At 39.5% G+C, this 16976-nt stretch overlaps 1 protein-coding gene across 2 annotated transcripts in view; it reads right to left on the bottom strand.

Moving 5' to 3' along the window:
• LOC309964462 (aminopeptidase O-like) overlaps nt 1–16976 on the bottom strand; it is a 154340-nt gene that overhangs the window by 110987 nt on the left and 26377 nt on the right. For both annotated transcript variants that reach the window (XM_082843479.1, XM_082843480.1), the window contains exons 3-5: nt 14430–14532; nt 13670–13777; nt 3572–3615 (exon numbers count right to left, since the gene is read on the bottom strand). In XM_082843479.1, the coding sequence (XP_082699605.1) occupies nt 3572–3615; nt 13670–13777; nt 14430–14532 (255 nt within the window). The remainder of the gene's footprint in view (nt 1–3571; nt 3616–13669; nt 13778–14429; nt 14533–16976) is intronic.

Raw genomic sequence — 16976 nt, 5'->3', positions numbered from 1 at the left:
TGTTTGAAAATGCTGAACTTTCAGGAAAGAAATGGGCTGTATGTTTTATGAAAAAATATGTACAGAATTTTGGCTGTTTTGATCATAATTACTGAGATGACAGTACAGGTGAATTTTTAGGTCTGAACTTGGATATATAGCAGTGGTAAAGCTGAAAGCTGACTTTTTCAAATCAAGACACTCAGAGTCAGAGCCAAGGGTGAATTTTTCCCCTCTGAGATCATGTGGCTTAAATAATCACAACAGACAAGCAGAAGCATTTCCACTTCGCTGGGATCCAGAACTTACAGGAAATTACTCTTCTGCATGTCTGATCACTATGGAAATTGATTTTATACAGATAGCTAAAAGTACACAGACCCACGACTGCACGCCCTCCATCTCTGTACTAGTGAGCGGTACTTCTGCCTCATTACTGAGACCTCCTGGGTATCTGGAAGAGCAGGCTGTTTTACCCTCTGGCTGGAGAGTTCCCTTGCTGTACGCCTACGTCCTGAAAGGCAGCTCTGAGTTTTAGGAGTGGGGTCTCCGGACCCTGTGAGCTCTAAATGTGGTCACGTGTAGTTAATGCTGCAAGGGAGAGAATATGCTGGCCATCCTGCACGATGCTGGCTAGAGAAGTAATCTGTGTTTAAGGCTGCGAAAGTGACCAGTTGCTCCTCTCTTCGTAATATTACAGTACATAGAAACAGACCCGGGCGTGCGAGAAAGCAGTATTGCCTGTGGTGTATTGCTTCTTCGGTTGATCTCTGGGGTGGAGTGGCAAGGATGGGGAACTGACTATTAACCAGATCTGCTGCTTGTGCCTATCAACTTGTTGCTGATCAGGAGAAAGGTCTTTATCACTCTTGGCTCTATCTTCGGCCTCTTGAGATTCTAAAGATCACATTCTATCTGCGCCTCTGAAGGAAAGCGCAAGGCCCGGTAATGTTCCCAGGAACTGAGAGAAGATGGAAAGAATTGGGGAAGTACAGTTCTAGATGGATGAAGGCTTTAGGAGCTTCCATGCTCAGGGTCTGAGACAGAAAATGCTCTTGTTCTGGAATGCAACTTATGTTCTGTATGTGTTTTTAAATTTTAGTAATTTACGTTTATAAGTTCCCTCCCTGTGTGGCGGGATGCAAATAGTGTATGCCTCAAAGCTTTGCACGTGGTTACTTCTTTTCTTGATCAGAGCAAGTCATTTGTGCTTGGGTAGATAATGAAAATTGCTGAGGTAACAGTTACAAACGAGTACTCCCTAGCTTCGTGGGGGAGGAAAAGTACTGAATTAAAACAAACACGTGAATGCACACACACAAACAACAATAGCTGATGAGCAAAGAGAGAACCCGCAGCTGTTGATACCGCTGGAATATCAGATGGGCAAGGCATGTTGGATATGGTGCTGTTCTACCAGGGCAGACAGGCACCCAGGATTTGTTTGAATCTCCTTCTAAGCACTTCTAGCTTTTTCTTTCCTTGGTCTCATCAGCATTTAAACTGAAACCTCACACTGAAGACGTCTAAAACATGACTTCTCATCTCCGCTCTTCCACTGCAAATACCCTCCCTTCCTTCCCTCTGCCCCATACTGACTCCTGAGACCAAACAACTACCAGCTGGATTTCCAGGGCTTCTACACTCAGCACGTAACTAAGTGGCCGAGAGAGAAAGGTCAGGTCACGCTGGACTCCTCTTTACAGCTTTCACAACCAATCAACCAAGTCTTAACTGTGGCACCTCCGGAATATTCCTGAGATCTGTTCGTACTCTCAAAGCCCACTGCCACCATCCCACCCACGGCTCCAGCTCTGGATCTCTTGAGTGAACTACTGTACCGGTCTCTAATTGGTCTCCTGATGTCTAGTTCTCCCCACCCCCATCTATCTTCCCTGCTGCCTCCCCCGAGTATCTTTCCAACCCGCTGACGGCACTTCCCTACCTAAAACCTTCAGTAGTACCTCTGGCCTGAAGGCTCGAGGCTAGGACTGCTGAACTGTATCTCCATGCACCCAGGACTCTGAAGCTCACCAGAGAACCTCCTACCCTGAGTCATGACCTGTGTCATGTACATCTTCCTCTTCAGAAGTTGACCAGGAGCTCCCTGAGGGCTAGGCATAGAATTGATTCCTTTCTGTTACCTAGTGTCCAGCCTAAAGTCTGGTAAGGGAAGTGCTCAGTAGAGAATGCTAAAATTCATCGAAGCAAGAGAACAATGGAAACGCAGTATGACACAGACGTGCCAGCCCCAGGACCCTAACTGGCTGGTCTAAAGTGAAAGACTGTCCTGTTCGGAACAGCTCACGTGCTTAACAGATGTGCCTGAGGATCGGTTTGCAATGGAGCCAAAGGTTGGAAGCTCCAGGGGTAGGTGTGGGGCCTTTGGAGACCTGGATAAAATTGGTACAACATGCCGCACAGGCAAAAGGGTGAACAGTCTGCTTTAATAGCTGGATTCGATTCTGAGATTAGTTGGCAGGAAAGAAGATGTTTCAGTTTCAAAATATATTCTAGTATACTTGCTGAACTACATTCATTGTAGCAATGAAATCTCCTTAACGCTTCAGGAGAATTTTAAAAAGAAGCTTAAGCCTGCTAGCTAAAAAGTGATCCTAACTGGGCGAGGTGTCCTCTCAGGGTGAAGGTTGGTGGTTGTGGCCACCATTCAATGGAGATGCTGCTCTTAACTTCCACAATCACAACAAAAGTCTCTTTGTGGGTCCACAAAAAATATTCGCAATGATAAAATCCAGGTCCCCCAGAGCCAGAGGGCTTGGGGCCATCCAAATGAACTCCATAACCTTATTAGGAAGAGGATGAAAAGAAAGAAGACCTCCAAAACTAAAAATGCACTTTGTGGCTTCCACGAAAATTGCTGTATTTGTGTCCTGAGAAGTTCTTCTTAAAGAATGCATAGTCGTCATTCAGAAACAGACTTTCGTAACAGCCTAAGGAGGCAATATACAATTTCTATTCATTTTCTTTTTCCTTTTTCTGTATTAGTTCCTAAGGAAACTGCTCCATTCTATTAGAGGACCTGAAAAGTTATTTCAGGGCAAGTACAAAAGAAAAGAAAAATTCTCACAGGTAAACTGTTGTTCTTGACCTTAGGAATAATGGCTACATCTGATGTGATTTTTTACATGAAGAAAACCCATATGTTTACTTAAAAAAAAGAAGGATGGTAAATCTGAAACATTTCAGACATTTCAAAACAAGCCACCCTAACTGTTAGAACTTTTCTGCCCTCCATTCTTTTCCACAGCAGCTGAGGCCACAGAGTGTCCTTGGCTTGCCTCCTCTACCACTTTCAGGACTCCTGACTCTGGGGCTCCCCTGCTGCGTGTGCTGGCTCCCAGAATCCACACTCCCAATATTTCTAGACCTAGTTGATCATCCCAGGACTCCTGCTGTCTGCGGAGGTCCCTCCTCTATTGAGAGAGGAAGATTAAACTTTCTAGGTTGCAACTTGCCAAACAATGGCAGAGTCATTTTTAACATTAAAAATAAAACTGGGCTCCAATAAAGATGTTAAAATAAATAAATAAATAAATAAAACTGGGCCCTTAATTCCTAAATCGGTCCTCACCTTCTTTCTTCTGGGATGCTCTCCAACAGCATTTGAAGGAAATCCTGGAATAAGAAAAAGACAAATCATTAAAGATGTCCATCAGTAAATAACCCTGCCCAGAGTCACGCCAGGGACTGAGTGTTCCCAGCTGCTGACAGCTCACCTGCTAGGGAAGGTAGGCCGATACTGAATTATTAGGCTATATACTCAATTTATTAATTTACCAGGGCTTCAATCCAATCAGTTACAACCACAAACAAATTGAAAAAAGTAACGTTTGTTATTTTGACCTAACCCAACAGTTTATTTCATTTCGTGTTTCACTATTTTCAAAAGGCTGGCCAGAGCATAAAGCCCTATACCTCTCTACTTAACCATGCTCTACTCTCTCTGAGCTCTCCCTGGATATCCTATTACACACTGAATAATCTCAACTCTGGGAGGCTAGTAACCAACAGCTTTTTTGCATTGCTCTATAGACAATAAAGATGAAAATCAAGGCAATTAATATCCCAGTGGAGGAACAAAGATGTCACAATTCCAGAAATCGTTCACGGGCCCTTGCCTCCATCTGCAGCCTCTTCTGGTGCCACTGTGCAAGTCCTCAATTGTTTGACATTTAAGATGTTTCAAGAATAGATTTTTTTTTTTTAATCTAAAGGCATGACTTACACACAAACCCATTTTATCCTTTATTATGGAAAACTTCAAACACATTCAAAAGTAGTAAAAAAGCATAATTACCTTCACGTACCCATTATCCCACAGCCAATCTGCCCCATCCACTTACCTACCTCCTGTATTATTTAGAAGTGAATCGCAAACATTACATAATTTCACCAGTCAATGTTTCAGTAAATATCTCTAAAAGATAAGGCGTCTTTTAAAACATAACCACAATACCAGAAGACCTAAAAAATATTCACACACGAATGTTCAAAATCACATTTATATTTAATTTGCAACTTGTGTGTTGTGACCAATCTTTTTACCCCACCTAACTCTGGAATCTTGACTTGGTCTCAACTAGCTTTGTCAGATAAAATATAGGATGCTCAGCTAAATTGGGGGCATATTTACACTAAAAAGTTATTTGTTCTTTATCTGTTATGGGGGTTGTACATTTTTATTTGCTAAATGGGTAAGTCTAGTGTCAACCCTCCCTCATCTGAAGGTTTGATAAGATACATTTTGGATAAATACAGAACACGAAACAAACAAGAACAATGTTTAACTTTCTAGAGGCTTGATATTGAGCAATAAATAAGACCTATACATGAAGGTTTTCTTTCAATAAATTGAAAATAACCCTTCAAACTGGTCCTTTAAAGAGGGCACATGTGTAAGCCCAGATGACCAAATATGACGCTGCTGAATGAGCATCCCTCCAGACTGAAACGCCCACCCCAATCAAGTCTGCAGATCCAGGGTCAGCACAGGGCTCTGATGAGATCCATTTAACTCAGAGCGTGAGGTGCCAGCAGCAGTGCAGACCGTCGTATTACAAACAGATGGAATTACACAGGAATAGAAATCTGCAAACAATTTGTATGACAAGGGTGTTCTTTTACTATCATGGCATTAAGCACAGCCGTCACTACATTGGTGAAGCCAGCCATCACTTCCTATGTGTTTATGGGTGGCTAGGTCCATTTCTTCCAGAGGCAAAAATCTTTCTATTAAGAGCAGTAGTGAAAGATTTATTTCTTGCAACTTCTGTTCTTCTAAGACTCTACTTGCCTATTGCTGCTTCACCCAAAATAAACAATACAAATACAACAAAACTAACATTAAAAACATGTATCAGTCCATGCACCCCAATGTTCATAGCAGCACTATTTACAATAGCCAAGATATGGAAGCGACCTAAGTGACCATCAACAGATGGATAAAGTATTACTCAGCCATAAAAAAGAATAAAATTATGCCATTTGCAGCAACACGGATGGACCTAGAGATTATCATACTAAGTGAAGTAAGTCATACAGAGACAAATACCATATGATATCACTTACATGTGGAATCTAAAAAATAATACAAATGAAATTATTTCCAAAACAGAAACAGACTCACAGACACAGAAAACAAACTTATGGTTACCAAAGGGGAAGTGGGGGAGGGATAAATTAGGAGTGGGATTATCAGATACATACTACTGTATTACACACTACTATATATAAAATAGATAAACAACAAGGCTCTACTATATGGCACAGGGAACTATATTCAGTATCTTGTAGTAATTTATGATGTTAAAGAATCTGAAAAAGAATATCTGAATCACTTTGCAGTACCCACCAGAAACTAATACAACATTGTAAATAAACCATAGTTCAATTAAAAGAAAAAAAAACAAAACATGTATCAGTCAAAATGGAAGGGGACAACCCCAAATAGAATAGTGCACCTGCAGTGGGTATATTGGAAAAAATATCAAAGGAAACAAAAGCAATATTTAGAATGCAAAAAAGTAGTTTTGACTGAGGTTCTTAGAGTCATTATTTTTATTATTTTAATAATTATTTTGTAAATAAAAGTTGAATTAGAAATTAATTTTTCATAATCTATTATTAGATTACTTTGCAGATATTTCATTGGCTTAATGACAGAATTCTTGCTTCTTAAAAATCCAAGTACTGTATTTATAATTTCTTATAATTTTACTTCATTATCTTCTTATAGTCCATATCAACTTATCCCACATTTGTCCAGTAATTTATGCCCAATTATGTGGGGGGAAAATTACATTAACTCAATGGCAAGGGGGAGAATTTAATTGCATGAGAAGCAGGAAATCCAGAGTTAACCTTAATTCTGCCCTTTTGCATTTTCCAATTACAATTGGATCTTTCTTTACAAAACTGCAGGGCGCAATGTTTCAGATTTTGTGTGAATACAAGAAAACTGCAAGAAGTCCCCAAGAAACCCTGCTTCATTTTTTCAGAAAGATAACTGTCCCACTTCTTAGCAGGTGGCCATCTGCCTCTTCCTGTCTCAGAGCTGAGACCTGCAGGACACACAGCAGCTAGCTGAAGGCTGCCAACCAATGCTGAGGATGATGGGTCTAAGGGATCACCCTAGGTCACAAAAAACCAATACCTCAAGCATCTCTAAGACACGATGCCTGTATTTCCACAGGCTATGGGAATGTTTGTCTACAGTGCTAGCCATTCTCTGTCCTATGCTCCATCCAAGGCAAGAAGACACTTGGTCTCATCCAGGCAGTCTTTGTATCATCAGTGGAATCAACTCAACTGGCCCTTTGTATTCCTTTCATAGACATAATCTTAACCACAAAACGCTAGTTCTCCTGGTTCTAGTCATAAATTGGCATATACTCCTGGAGTGGATTCATCATAGAAGCCTTTCCCCATTCTCCACAACAGAATGTTATAAAAAGAAAGATGTCTCTTCTGATTATTCCTTCCCTTACCACCTCTTTTCAATTTTCATCTGTCTTCACTCTTCCCTTCAGCGTGTTGGCACTTTTATAAAAACAACTTACAAATATCAATTGGACAAGGAGGGTTTTCTTTCAAGGCTGATTCTAGGATCACTGACAGGATCTAAGACACTGACTTGATCTAGGATCACTGACAAAGTCAGCTAGCAACAAATACTGGGGGTCCCAGTTTCTCACCACTAGAGTATGCCTGAAAAAAATTAAAGCCAAAGACAAAAACAACAACAACAACAATGCTGCCGTTTTGACAGGGGGTCGGGGTGAAATTTTATCTGGATCCCTGACAATTATTACAAGCCCACACTCTGGTCGAAAAACACATTCCTTGGGAATTTTTTTTTCATTTATTATTCTCCTAATAATCTATATACTAATCAGGTCAGTCCCAGACAGCTTATTTTGATTATCACCTAACAACACTAAATAAAGCATTACAATTAAAAAGAAACGACACCGATTTCGGCACATGACGAATTTGGTAATTATTTTTTAGTCCTGGTGAAAGTATTCAACGAAAAGCAGGCGCATGTGGAGTCTACTGGATAAACTGACACTGGCTTGATAATCACCCAGGATTAGGGATTTCTGTCAGACGTTTTATGAGTAATTACTATGGTCATAGGGAAGGGGGAGGTAGGAGAGGCAAAACAAACAATCAAAATGTTGAAATAAGGACAGTGTTGGCAGCATAAGAACTGAAAAGGAATGAAATGGTCAGGAATAAGTTATTGTTAAGCTCAAGAGAGCAATTTTAGTAGGGAGGTAGAAAGATGATAATTCTGAAATACTGGGCAGATGGGGTATTCGGAAAGAAAAGGATTCAAAAGTAAATTGGAAAAAGAAGAAACTGAGGAGCTTCTGAGTAAAGAAACTGAATCATGGTCTTCCTCATCAATAACTAACTGGCAATATAAACAAAAACACAATCCATTAAAAAAAGTGAGCAAAAACTTCACCAGCAGCGTCCAAACACGGAGAGAATACAGCTTGTGGCATAAACTTCAAAGAGACAACTAAAGAAGAAACATAAGATTCCAACACAGCCTCCAACCTTCCCTCTGTACCACCCCCTCCCTCATGCTTAGCAGGAGTGGTACTGGTGAATTGCCCAAACCCCACAAATTCTCACAAATACCCACACATTTGGAAAGAAACAGGAATATCTTTATTTTTCCTCTCTTTTTGACTGTGAAGGGACTGAAAAATGTTTGCTCAAGTGAGATGAGCAAAACCTGGGAAATAAACAACCGAGGATGACACTCTCATGAACTGTATAGGTTCTAGGGCTCTGAGCTGAATTGGAAGAACAATATTAATTGAGAGAGTACCTGCAATGGAAAAAAGTGGCACCCAAATTAGGTGAAGAGAATCTTGGCTGGGGACCTTTAACAAAATTTCAAGAGTTAGTGGAGCCAAATTCTTACAACAAAGGCTGTATACAGCTCCAGAGGAGCTCTTCCCCTCCACCCTCTCCATGCATAATATCCAAACTTCAAACCGTAGCTCAGAGGGGAAGAAAAACACTCCTAAGACAAGTTGCAAAAGAAATCAAGGATAACGTTCCAATACATATGAGAATAAACAGAAGGTCAGGACAGTGCAACTCATGCTGAGAATGAGCCAGAAAAAAAGTATGGCAACTATGCAAACTAATACAACAAAAACCCACCAAAAGAGAGACAGAAACAAGAAGCATAGCATAAAAGACAAAGAATCCAGTCTTGAAGAAAACATAATCCAAGGCACAGAAGAAAATTCTCCACGAATGCTTTACACTAAAATATAAATTAAAAGAAAATAATAAGAACATAAATTCAGTAAAATGAAAGCTCAGACAAGATGACAAAACAACTAAATGAGAGGAAGAGATTTCAAAGCAAAGGGAACAAATTAGGAACCAAAATAATACCACTATACAAGCATTAATAAAACAGAAACATCAAGAAAAAGAACAGCTATTAAAGAAAAAAATTAATAATTTTATAATAATAACATTAATAAAAAATAATATTGCTTGAGATAAACATACACTATAAAGACAAAAGCGACTAGAAAATAACAAGTACGGAGGACAAAGATGACATAACATACAGATAACCAGTAACCTTGAAATTCAGAATCCCGCAAGGGAAAAAAAAAAATGAATGTGTTCAAACATACAATTAAGACAATTTTACTGAAAGAAGGAAGAATAGATTCTGAGTCTAAAAATGCACAGTGTTTTCCAGGAAAAAAAACTGATGCAGACTCATGGACACCAAGCCACTTTTGATTAAATTACTAAACATCAATGGTAAAGAATTCTTCTGTCATCTGAGTGGTATAAAGAGAAAAAAATAGACTGACTTCGAAAGTTTCAACAGCAGTATTTAATGCCAGAAGGCAGCTGAGCAATAGCCACAAAGTTCCGAGGAAATGAAAGCATGACCCAAGAACATTATACCCAGACAGTTTGTAATTCAAATATAAAGGCAACAGGCAAACATTCTCAAGCAACTTGAACATCAATTTGCCAACTAAATTTAGCCAAAGAAGAGTTGAACCAAAATAAAGCATTCATGAATACAGAAGCGTGGTAAAATGACTGTTAGTGAATACCGAAATCCTTTACATACAGAGCTAGGGCTATGCAATGTGAAAACTACACTGTAGTAACAGCACACACTATAAATGATGCAAACCTCTTAACTATGTAAAAATATGAATTAAGAACAATCTAGAATTGGGGGAAAAGTAGTTGAAGTACATAACTACTGGTTTCCTCATCTTTTACATAAGAGAAAAAACTGATGCTTTCTAAAAATAAGATATATATCTAAAGAGAAAAAAACTAACAACTTCAATCTCTTAAAGATTTTCTGTAATTGAAGAATCTTTTAGGAAGTGATCTCTCTTATATTTATCTGAAGTTCAAGAAAGTCTTTTATATTCATCTTAGTTTCTTTTTCATGTGTTAAATCCAAGTAAAATAAAATTTAAAACATTTCATTAAAAAGCACATATAATCATATTTTTAGAAAATTATTTCTAAATATGTCTTTGTAACTATACATGTGTGTACAATCATACACAAACACACATACATATGTACTATATACCCATATACACATAGATACGTGTATACATATCATATATAATATATAGAAAGAAGAAAGAAACAGAGTGCAATTTCTAGAATGGTGTTCACCTAATATTAATTATAGGTAATTATGGATGGTGAGATTTTGAATGATATTTTATATTCTTCTTTGTACTTTTCTGTACTGCTTATTACATTTTTTTATAATGAGTATGTGTCAGTCGGAAAAGCAATAATTTCCAAACTTACTATGGGACTGGCAGAAGGACGACTGGATATTCACATGCAAAAGAATGGAGCTGAACCATCTACCCACACTATATACAAAAATTAACTCAAAATGGGTAAGAGACCTAAATATAAGAGTGAAAATACAAAGCCCTTAGAACAAAACATAGGAGTAACTTTTAATTAGGCAAGAAGATATTTGCAAATCATATATCTGATAAGGGACTTGAATCTAGAATATATAAAGTACTCTTATAACTCAATAAAAGGCAACCCAAATAAAAAATCAGCAAAGGATCTCAATAGACGTTCCTTAAAAAATTTATACAAATGTCCAATAAGTCCATGAAAAAATCCTCAGCATAGTTACCAGAAAAATGCAAATTAAAACCACAATGAGGGCTTCCCTGGTGGCGCAGTGGTTGAGAGTCCTCCTGTCGATGCAGGGGACACGGGTTCATGCCCCGGTCCAGGAAGATCCCACATGCTGCGGAGCGGCTGGGCCCGTGAGCCATGGCCGCTGAGCTTGCGCGTCCGGAGCCTGTGCTCCGCAATGGGAGAGGCCACAACAGTGAGAGGCCCGTGTACCGCAAAAAAAAGACAAAAAAAAAAAAAAACCCCACAGTGAGATACCACTCACACTCACTATGATGGCTATTATCAAAAAAACCAAAAAAAAAAAAAAAAAAAAAAACCAAAACAACAAGTGTTGGTGAGGATGTGGAGAAACTGGAACCCTTGTGCATTGCTGGTGAGAATGTAAAATGGTGCAGCCCGTGTGGAAAACAATATGGCAGTTGCTCAAAAAATTGAATACCACATAATCTAGCAATTCCACTTCTAGGTATATATTCAAAAGAATTGAAAGCAGGGACTCAAACAGATGTTTGTACACTAATGTTCACAGCAACATTACTCACAAGGGCCAAGAGGTGTAAATAACCCAAGTGCTCATTAATGGATGAATCGATAAACCCAATGTGGAATATGCATACAAAGAAATATTGATAGGAAGGAAGGAAGGGAATTCCCTGGTGGTCCAGTGGTTAGGACTCTGCACTTTCAGTGCTGAGGGTTCAATCCCTGGTCGGGGAACTAAGATCCCACAAGCTGTGTGGTGCAGCCAAAATAAATAAAAATAAAAAGGAAGGAAATTCTGATACATGCTATAACATGGATGAACCTTGAAGACATTTTGCTAAGTGAAACAAGCCAGATACCAAAGGACAAATATTGTATTGTTCCATTTGCGTGAGGTACCTGGAGTAGTCAAACTCAGAGACAGAAAATAGAATGGTGGTTGCCAGGGGCTGAAGGGAGGAAAGAATGTGGAGTTATTGTTTAATGGATACAAGTTTCATCTGGGGAAGATTGAAATGTTCTGGAGATGCACGGTGGTGACAGTTGCACAACAATGTCAACGTATTGATACTTAATGCACTAACTATACACTTAAAATTGGTTAAAATGGTCAATTTTCTTATGTGTATTTCATCACAATTTAAAAGGTTAAAAAGTAAAATTAAAAAAGAGAAATGAGGTATTGATACATGCTACAACATGAACCTTGAAGACATTATGCGAAGTGAAAGAAGCCAGTCCCCAAAGGCCGCGTATCATATGACTCCATTTATACGGAATGTCCAGCATAGGCAAATCCATAGAAAGTAGGTTAGTGGTTGCCTACGGCCGGTGGGAGGTGGAAATGGAGCAGTGACTGTTAATGGGTGTGGGGTTTCTTTGGGGGGGTGATGAAAATGTTCTGGAATTAGAGAGCAGTCACGGTTGCACAACTTTGTGAATACACTAAAAACCACTGACTTGTACACTTTAAAAGGGTGAAATTTATGGTGTGTGAATTATATGTCAATAAAACTGTTATGAAAAAACAATAAAGCTATAATTCAGAAGAGTTTAACAAAAGTAAAATTGAACAATTTGGTGGAGGGAGCACTAAGTGTTCCATGGGAAGCGGGTATCAGAGCCTCAGAAGTCACAGTAAACCCAACACTCCTTCAGTGCGGCAGTATCTTGGCGAGAAGTGGTTTGGGCTATTCAGTCAACTGATCATATAAGACTCCTGAGCCAGTTTTCAAGCTGCCTTTCCAAATACAGGTTTAGGAATACCGCCCCTCCCCTCAACCAAAGAATAAGAAGAGGGTAGAGACACGGAACGGGTATCTAGTTTTGTCACACTCATGCTATTCCTTGCACATATGTTCAGATTATACACGTACATCCTTTACATCTAACACTGTGCACAGTTTGACTTCAAAACTGTATATGAGCACAACTGTCAAAAATCAGAAATACACATCAGTCCAATCTGCGCTGGGACTGCATCCTTTATTCTCTATCAGCTACGAGCACTGTTTTCAGAGCCTCTCCCTCTTTGTTAACTTTCTTGTTACGTGCAGCTTGGCCTCACGCCCGTATAAACTGACAGAGTCTCTCTCTGACAGTTTTGTGGCCAGACTGTCTGAATATTTCAGTGTATCTTGTCTTTAATCTATTTGTTTATCAAATATATATGGTGTATGTACTGTGTGCGAATCATATGCTAAGTACTGGTGAAATAAAGTACTAGTACTTCGTACTGGTGTGGCCTTGTTGAGCTTATACACAGAATGGAGGAGAGGGAAAAGAAACAAATGGACCCGTAAAGGAAAATATAATTGTGAAGAACGGTGATGGCAAGGAAGGCAATGAAAAAGGCAAAGGTTAGAGAAGAACTGGGTGAATGTATATCTGCTCAGCTGGAGTGACTCTGAGATTGTGGCACTGACACTGAGACAAAGGACAAGCAGCCAACCTTGGAAAGCTCATTCCAGGTGGAGGGGAGAGCAGGATTGTTTCGTTTTTGTTTTCCAGGTCACTTAAGGTGCAACTACCCACATCACTGTGCACAGGACAGCTTTGGGTTACAGTCTGTCCTAAACTATGGGGAGATCACCCTCCTGGAAACAACACTTCCCTGTGTCCACTTCATTAACTTCCTATCTTTCCTATTGCATTAAAACAGAAGTCTTTTCCCTGCTTTTTTTTTTTTTTTTTTTTTTTTTTGCGGTGCGCGGGCCCCTCACTGTTGTGGCCTCTCCCGTTGCGGAGCACAGGCTCCGAACGCGCAGGCTCAGCGGCCATGGCTCACGGGCCCAGCCGCTCCGCGGCATGTGGGATCTTCCCGGACCGGGGCACGAACCCGTGTCCCCTGCATCGGCAGGCGGACTCTCAACCACTGCGCCACCAGGGAAGCCCTCCCTACCTTTAAACATTCACATCATCTAGTCGCCACAAGCTACACCTCCTCCAATTGTATATCAGGGACTCACAAGGACTTATAAATTACCTGGGAAAGAATCAGCTGCCCATGAAATTTGTGCACAAACATTCTTAAAAATGAAAAATAGGTGTCATCTCCAAGTCTTCTGGCAAGGAACCGGAGAAGGAAATAGCCCTAAAAGAAAGGAAGAAGAAAAAAAAGATACTTGTCATGTGTTCATCAGAAAAATGCTTACAAAGTCAACTCTAACCTACCCACCAGCACCTTATGCTCGTCTAGAAAGTTTGGCCTGACCTCTCCCAGGCAGCCCTTTATATTCTTACCAGTAAGGTCGAGTCTGGTACTTAAGGATCAACTACTCTGCTTTCAACTGATCTACTAATGGTATCACCACCTTGTTTATCCTTGGCTTACGTGAAGCCTGGAGGTCCATCATGGACCAAAAGGGAAGACAGACCCAGCTCCTCTCTCCCTCAGCTATCAGGAAAGGCCTTTACAACTTAGAATACTTTTTAAAATCACTCCTATCTTCTAGGTGGAACCTGACAGCAATTTTAAGATTCTGCTCTTCAAAGCTGACATGAAGCAGGGAGAAGGGAGGTACAGGGAAGGGAACAGTTCGGCTTCCTTTGATTCATGCCTCATTATTCGGGTATGAAATGCTTTAACTATTGGACAATCAGAATCTGCTCAGTCAAATGTCATTACAATGTTGATGATTTTTTTTGTTTTGCCCCAACCACGTTACTAACCTTCACTGTTTATATGTAAGATCTAAAAAGTGCTGCACCATAATAACTGGCTTCTGCCACTCAGATATGCTTACCTTTAAATAATGAACCTGCATGAAGACCTTATCCGGATTGAGCCCGTGTTTGATGACAGAAGATCCTGAGTCACTCACATGGCCAGTTTTCTCTTTATTGGGTCTAAAATAATGCAGTAAAATTTTCTTTAAGTATAGCATATTCTTAACTAATTAGACCATAATATCACCTTATTTCTTATTTTCAGAGTTGCCCAACAGCGTCTTAATTCTATTCAATAGTACCAGGTATAATTTAAAACGGTTTACGTTATAAATGCATATACTGAACAGGGAGGGATTTATATCTGGGTTGGCAACCTGAGGTTGGCTACTGGCAGTATTCTACATCATCTTATCCAAGATTAAATCTTGCCAGACCCTCAAGGAATCTCAGCTCCAACATGAATTATTTAAGAAACTATACACTTTTCTTTTGGTGGGAATGTTGGACTGGGAAATGCAATGGAAAATGTAGCTTTACTTGGAACAGTACAGAACTTATATCTTTTCCAAGAAATTCTGAAAGCCCCAATGTTATCTACTTCTCTTGATTCGCATTTAGTAATTAAGGCTCCTTTAAGAAATATTCATACTCTAAAGCCATTTTAGAGCCACAGAAACAGAACAAGAAAAGTCACAGAGGCCTGTGTTTTTAGAACAGGTAGAGACATTAGTAATCACATACTTCAACCTCCTCATTTCACAAATGAGGGAAACAGGCACACAGAAATTAAGTCTGTATCCAAGGTCTCACAGCTTGTTTTGATTCATGGCGACATTAAGGATTGAAACCAATGATGTCTCCTTATTATCTATCAGTGGTTTCCATTATGCTCTATGGTTTTAAATATTTTTTTAAATTCCCTTAATAAAATATAATTGTGTTACAGTGACAATTCAACAACTAACTAAATTCAAAGTAAGTGACAAGGTATTTACAGCTTTTAGCTGTTCGAAAACCAGTCACTTATTGGACAAACATTGAAGAGCATGTGCTGGGGTGAGGGGAAGGCAAGGGTTGACAGAAGGGCTGGCACATCAGAAAGGCAAGGGGTTATTTTTATATATATATATATATATATATATATATATATATATATTTAAAGATTTTTTTGATGTGGACCATCTTTGAAGTCTTTATTGAATTCGTTACAATATTGCTTCTGTTTTATGTTTTGGTTTTTTGGCCGCTTGGCATGTGGGGATCTTAGCTCCCCAACCAGGGATCGAACCCGTACCCGCTACACTGGAAGATGAAGTCTTAACCACTGGACCACCAGGGAAGTCCCCATTTTTATTTATATATTTATTTTTTGTTGCTGCTGTTTTTAAACTTATTTGAGGTATAGTTGATTTACAATGTTGTGTTAATTTCTGCTGTACAGAAAGTGATTCAGTTATACACATATATACATTCTTTTTCATATTCTTTTCCACTGTGGTTTATTACAGTATATTGAATATAGCCCCCAATGCTATACAGTAGGACCTTGTTGTTTATCCATTCTATATATAATAGTTTGCATCTGCTAACCCCAAACTCCCAATCCATTTGTTCCCCACCCCCCGCCCCCTTGGCAACCACAAGTCTGTTCTCTACGTCTGTGAGTCTGTTTCTGTTTCGTAGACAAGTTCACTTGTGTCATATTTTAGATTCTGCATATAAATGATATCATATGGTGTTTGTCTTTCTTTCTGACTTACTTCACTTAGTATGGTAATCTCTAGATCCATCCATGCTGCTGGAAATGGCATTATTTCATTCTTTTTTATGGCTGAGTAGTATTTCATTGTATATATAGCGAGGGGTTATTTTTAAAAGGTAGTTAGTGTTACAAAGTACACAGCATTTGGAATCAGAGAGACCTAGTGTTGACTCTCAATCCTACTCTTTACTACCTGTTACTTAGTAGCAGTTTACTTAAATTCTCTAATCCTCAATTTACTCACTTGCAAAAATGGGGATAACCTTACCTCTCTCCCCAGGTCACCCGGGGAATAACTGAATTAATATAGGCAAAGCCCTTAGCGAGGGCTGGGGATACAGAAATGACTCAATAAACTTAATAAAATTTTCTAAAGTTGGCAGTAAATATTGCTAAATTCAAGGTTGGTCATCTGATGTTAGAGGCAATAGATTTCAATGGTTCATCCCCTTAATCCTATATGCCCGCAGACACAAACATGGAAGGGCGCTGGACCTGAACGGCAGTGCCTGAGGATGACCCAGCTTGCCAAATCAGTCCCTTTGCAGTGTGCTGTAGCTGCCAAGCAAAGAACCCCTGATTAAGTCCCTGCTGAATATTCTAGTACGTTATCTCAGCAGACACAGGCTCAGAACCAGCAGATACCTAAAGGAGAGACGGTGACGACCAGCCACTGGAGCTAACTGCATAGTTTGAATTTTTCTAGTTGATCCCTGACTTACAGACGTGACCATACTTGCAGGAATAACTAGTTAGTCCCTTTCATCTTGATTTAAGACTCCATTGAAAAGCATCAGCTTTATTCCTGCTCTCAAGTTTGTCCTGGAGTTGAGTGTTTTTAGAAAGAAAGCCATGCCGG

Source organism: Leucopleurus acutus (genome assembly GCF_964270905.1).
Source record: "Leucopleurus acutus genome assembly, chromosome: 7".
NCBI classification, from domain to species: domain Eukaryota; kingdom Metazoa; phylum Chordata; class Mammalia; order Artiodactyla; family Delphinidae; genus Leucopleurus; species Leucopleurus acutus.
The sequence above is the reverse complement of the archived record's forward strand: the minus strand, read 5'-3'. Positions and strand labels throughout refer to the sequence as shown.